We start from the raw sequence: 5,764 nt of genomic DNA, 5'->3' as shown, positions 1-5,764 counted from the left end.
AAGGAACTTTATTTATTAATTTTTTTGCTATCAGTTTTCATTTCAAGAATAGCGAGTAAAGCTTGAAATTTTCGAATGTTCTTTACTATACAGGATTTTAGGAATCAATAAGAAAGTTGCAAAAATAAGCTTTTAAATGTTGTGGATGATTCAAAATTTAACCTAAAAACTATAAACGAGGATAGGACCCAGGTAGAAAAATCGGTCACGATCACATAAAAATTATGATAGGAAAAGGTCAATAGGAATACCCAAAGGATGCTCATCAATAGTGCTATTTTTCTCTGTTGATATACATAATGCGAACGGAGACAATACAATAATTTATGAATATTAAGATAGGGAATACGAATAGGAATGCTCAGTTACATATGTGAATTGGTTGTTTCCGAAGAGATATAGAACATTCCGAATAGATAAGTAATAATACCTACATATGTATTCAACTCTATCGGAATCTGAGACAATGATTTTCTAGCAAAGAATCGTCGTAAGCTGGTGGGAGTTCCATCTTCTTAAATTTATTTTTTTACTTCTTCATTATATAAAAAAAAGTATTATAGACATTGAAAAATTCGAACACGAGATTTTATTTGGTTTCAGAATCCATGAATATGACCCCTCAGGGGCTCACCTACTATAGGTGAGTACGGGTGTCCCAATCCCGAGGTACCCAGGGATCTTTACTCCCTTCAGGTTTACTCTTCTCTGCGCCTTCTGCTGTCGCCTTTTTTTTCTTTCCCTCGACGGCAAGCGAGGGAGCTCTCCATGAGAAGCTGTCGCCGCTCTGTTTGCTTCTTGCTTCCCATGGACAGCCAAAACCCCACGTGTTGGCCGTGCGTGGCAACCCATTTGAAAGACGGGTGGTGCACTGTGGTCCCCGGTGTATCAATCGGCTGGTACCTAGTCACCTGAGTGGCTAGTCTGCTAGGGATCAAGCGAAGGGGTTACTCCTTGGGCTTGGCGTTAAGGGTGGTCACTGTCCCCGGGGGTAACTCCGAGCGTATAGGTTCCGGCTAGCACCAAGGTAAGCGCCGAGGCTGGAAATGGCCAGAGCCGGTGGCTGCCTTCCCTTGTTGGGCTCCGTGGTGGGCGGTGCCGTCGGACCTGAATCTTATTCGATATCGCATGGGCTCCTCCCGAAAATCTCCCTTCAATGGGCATCACAAAGAACTAAATCTCAAATGTAATATTCCACATTTTGACCGTTATTTCGTTATCAAACGTGTTTCTGAAAAGAATGATTCGTTTAATTCTATTTCACCATTCCTCGTACAGAAAGCCATTACAGCAACCATTGGTGAGGTATCTTCTATCCGGAAGATGCGTTCTGGTGACTTGCTGGTACAGGTAAATTCCAAAAAGCAAGCACTGCAAATTATGAAACTTAAAGCCTTAGCCACCTTTCCCGTTACTGTCAGCTCTCACGCATCCCTAAATTTCTCCAAAGGAGTAATAACGTGTGGGGAATTATTTAACGTTCCTTTAGAGGAGATCTCCGAGGAACTGAAACCCCAAGGAGTAACTCATGTACGCCAGATCACCATTAGGCGGGATGGACAACTCCTACCCACCAAACATTACGTAATGACCTTTCATAGACCAAAAATACCTGAATTCCTTTATGCAGGATATATAAAATTGCCTGTCCGCCAGTACATCCCTAATCCGTTAAGATGTTTTCAATGCCAGCGTTTTGGCCACTCCAGGGCTAACTGCCGCGGGACATTAACATGCGCCCGCTGTGCTGAAAAAGGCCACGACAGCCAGCAATGTAACGCTGAAGAAAAATGTGTAAATTGCGGTGAGAATCATGCATCTTTCTCTCGGTCCTGTGAACGATGGAAAGTAGAAAAAGAAATTACCTCTATTAAATTTAAAGAAGACATCAGCTATCCTGAAGCTCGGAAAAAAGTTTTAAATCAGACACCAAAACCTGGATTGAGCTATGCTTCCATAGTTAAAACAACCTTCTGTGTAAATTGTTCCTGCACAAATTGTGCAAAATATGCTCCCCAACCGAAAAATACTGAAAAGTCATCCGATTCCGAAATTGAAAATGAAACAAACACGACTCCTGTAACTAGCAAACCGTCTAGACCTAAAATTAATTCTAACTCTCAGAAATCACTTAAACTTAAGCTTTCGAAACGAGGAATCTCACCAAAAGACATCAGGTCAAAGTTGAAAAAATCAACATCACAAAGTTCTGTCGCTTTGGGACTTGCGACACAAGGTAATGTTCATAAGGACTTAACGTCCATCTTTGGCAAACCTAAAAGTCCCGATTCCATTTCCCTACATCCGTCTGACGAGGAGGATGAGTTACAAATGAGTTGCGATACTTCGCCAACTCTTAATAAGACTCGCACCAACATTCTCAATACTTCTGTGACTTAATGGCAACTTTCATTTCTTGGAACTGTCGTGGCCTTCGGTCCAAATTTGTTGGTATTAAGCAAATTATTAACCAGTTCCATCCCGCTTGTTTTGCTTTTCAGGAAACTTTCCTAAAACATGATATCCCCATGAAAATTCGTGGCTATAACTGTGCTCGTAAAGATGCTAATACTGGAAATACTCCTTCCGGTGGTGTTTGCATCTTAACCTCCAATCTTTACCCGAGCTCTCATTTAAATTTGCAAACTTCTTTACAAGCTGTGGCTGTTCAAGTCCACATACAGACCCTTATCACAGTTTGCAGCATTTACTTGCCTCCACATGCTATCATTAACCAACATGAACTTAATAATTTATTGGACCAACTACCCAAACCTTTCGTACTACTTGGTGATTTTAATGCTCATAGTACTTTATGGGGCTCGGAAAATACAAATTCTCGTGGGAGACAGATTGAACAGTTTATCTCTGATAACTGTCTCTGTCTGCTTAATCATGATGAGAAAACCTATTTCCATGAGCCCACACGTACGTTTCACAGTCTGGATCTGGCTATTTGCTCTCCCGATCTCTTTCCGTTGCTCAGTTTTGCAGTTGCGACTGATCTCTACGATAGTGATCATTTCCCCTTAATGGTTTCCTATGCTGATAGAGGCGGCGCGACTTCTTGTCCCCCGCGTTTCCTATTCCAGCGGGCTGATTGGAATGCTTTCATGCAACAGGCAGTAATTTCAGAGAATATGGTCAGAACAACTAATATTACAGAGGCAGTACAAAATGTAGTTGACTGTTTGATTGACGCTGCGAACAATACCATCCCCAAAAGCTCCCCACGTTTGAGGAAATTCCCGAGACCGTGGTGGAATGAGGCTTGCCGCGACAGTCACCGAGAACAAAAAAAGCGGTGGAATATTTTCCGCAGATATCCCACAACAGAGAATCCCCTCAGGGGCTCACCTACTATAGGTGAGTACGGGTCTCCCAATCCCGAGGTACCCAGGGATCTTTACTCATTTTATGTTTACTCTCCCCTACGCCTATTGCTTTCTGCTTGATCCTTCCATCCCTCGACGGCAAGCGAGAGAGCTCTCCATGAGAAGCTGTCGCCGCTCTGTTTGCTTCTTGCTTCTCATGGACAGCCAAAACCCCACGTGTTAGCCGTGCGTGGCGACCCTTTAGACGGGTGGTGCACTATGGTCCCCTGTGCATCAATCGGCCGGTAGCTAGCAACCTGAGTTACTAGTCTGCTAGGGATCAAGCGAAGGGGTTACTCCTTGGGCTTGGCGTTAAGGGTGGTCACTGTCCCCGGGGGTAACTCCGAGCGTATAGGTTCCGGCTAGCACCAAGGTAAGCGCCGAGGCTGGGAATGGCCAGAGCCGGTGGCTGCCTTCCCTTGTTGGGCTCCGTGGTGGGCGGTGCCGTCGGACCTGAAGTCTTTTCATATCGCATGGGGCCTCGCCGCAATGCTCCCTTCAGTGGGCATCTTTCTGTACCGTCACAAGTTTTAAAACCGTACGATGCATTTTTTATTGTGAAGCGTGTTTCTGAAGTTAAAGAATCGTTCCATACCGTATCACCTTTTCTTGTAGAAAAAGCTTTAACCGGAAGTGTAGGAGAAGTGGCATCTGTTCGAAAACTTCGTTCAGGTGACCTACTCGTTGAAGTTGCATCAAGACAACAATCGAACAAAATTTTAAAATTGAAATCTATGGGCACAATAAAAGTTACTGTTACTCCACATGGTTCCTTGAATTCCTCGAAAGGTGTAATTTCCTGTGGGGAACTGTTCAATGTCTCTTTGGAAGAAATCACTCAAAAACTGCAAAGTCAAGGAGTGACCCAGGTGCGCCGAATTTCTATTAGGCGAGATGGAAAACTCCTTAATACTAAGCATCTTATTTTAACATTTAACTCTCCAAAATTGCCAGAGTCGATAAAGGCTGGGTACATGAAATTACCCGTAAGACCTTATGTTCCGAATCCTTTGAGATGCTTCAATTGCCAGCGTTTCGGCCATTCAAAGGCTAACTGCCGCGGGACTTTAACATGCGCCCGTTGTGCAGTACCTGGCCACGAAAGTAATGAGTGTTCAGCGAAAGAAAAATGTGTAAACTGTAAAGAAGACCACGCCTCTTTCTCTCGCTTATGCCCTATCTGGAAAAGAGAAAAAGAGATTATTTCTGTTAAAGTTAAAGAGCAGGTGTCATTTCCTGAAGCTCGGAGAATTGTCAGAGCTCGTACACCTGCACTCGGAACAAACTATGCTTCTGTTGTAAAGGGTCCACCAAAAACTGTAGGGATCCAATATGACACAAAAGATTTTAAGGCTAACTCTGAAACTGATAGTTCAGTTACAATATCTGAATCTGATCAGTCTTCCAATGTTACGCAAACTATAATCAAACACACACGAAAGAAACATAAATCTGCTTCCGAAAAATCTCTGGCTCTCAAACTTTCAAAAAAAGGTCGTTCACAAAGAGACTTGAAGAAAAAATTTCGTCTTTATCAGTCCGGAATTCAGTCGCTTTGGGATTAGCGACAGAGGGCTTAGCTCACAAGGACTTGCCGACCATATTTGATAAACCCACTAGTCTTGATCACCTTTCCCTCCATCCGTCAGAGGAGGAGGATTTTACAATGAGCTGTGATGTTCCAAAAACTCAAAGCAATGTTGCAAATGATTTATCTCCAAACAATATTTCTTAATGGGTACCTTCGTTTCTTGGAATTGTCGTGGTCTGAGATCCAAAATTACTGACATCAAGTGCATTATCAATCAATTTCATCCTTCTTGTTTTGCATTTCAAGAAACGTTCTTGAATCCTAACGTTTCTTTCAAACTTCGTGGCTACAATATAATCCGTAAGGATGCAGACACAGAAACTAGTAATTCTGGAGGTGTCTGTATCTTAACTTCTAACCTTTTCCCCAGTACACCTCTCAAATTACATACTCCCTTACAGGCTGTGGCAGTTCAGGTTCATACAAGAACACTTGTTACAGTCTGTTCTATATATTTGCCACCACATGATGTCATCAATCAGCAGCAACTTAATAATCTTGTTGATCAGTTGCCTTCACCATTTTTAATACTCGGCCACTTCAATGGGCATAGTACTTTGTGGGGTTCAGAAAGTACAAATTCTCGTGGGCGACAGATCGAGCAGTTTATTACCAATAACTGTCTCTGTCTGCTCAATAATAATGAGAAAACGTACTTTCATGAACCCACACGCAGCTTCCATAGTCTTGACCTAGCCATTTGCTCTCCTGAATTGCTACCATTTCTGAATTTCACAGTTGCCAGTGATCTTTATGGCAGTGATCACTTTCCATTAATTGTCCCCCATGCTAATAGTGG

The 5,764-nt window shown here is 42.8% G+C and overlaps 2 protein-coding genes across 2 annotated transcripts; both read left to right on the top strand.

The window, feature by feature from the left end:
- The first annotated feature begins 1,128 nt into the window (after positions 1–1,128).
- LOC129975486 (uncharacterized) lies at positions 1,129–2,400 on the top strand. The gene has a single exon (XM_056088547.1). The coding sequence runs from the start codon at positions 1,129–1,131 to the stop codon at positions 2,398–2,400; it is 1,272 nt and encodes a 423-aa protein (XP_055944522.1).
- A 1,447-nt stretch (positions 2,401–3,847) lies between these two features.
- On the top strand, positions 3,848–4,939 carry LOC129975484 (uncharacterized). Its single transcript, XM_056088546.1, has one exon. The coding sequence runs from the start codon at positions 3,848–3,850 to the stop codon at positions 4,937–4,939; it is 1,092 nt and encodes a 363-aa protein (XP_055944521.1).
- Positions 4,940–5,764: the final 825 nt, after the last annotated feature.

The sequence above is a fragment of the Argiope bruennichi genome, chromosome 7 (assembly GCF_947563725.1).
Source record: "Argiope bruennichi chromosome 7, qqArgBrue1.1, whole genome shotgun sequence".
Classification (NCBI taxonomy): Eukaryota; Metazoa; Arthropoda; class Arachnida; order Araneae; family Araneidae; genus Argiope; species Argiope bruennichi.
This window is presented reverse-complemented; position numbering and strand designations above follow the sequence as displayed.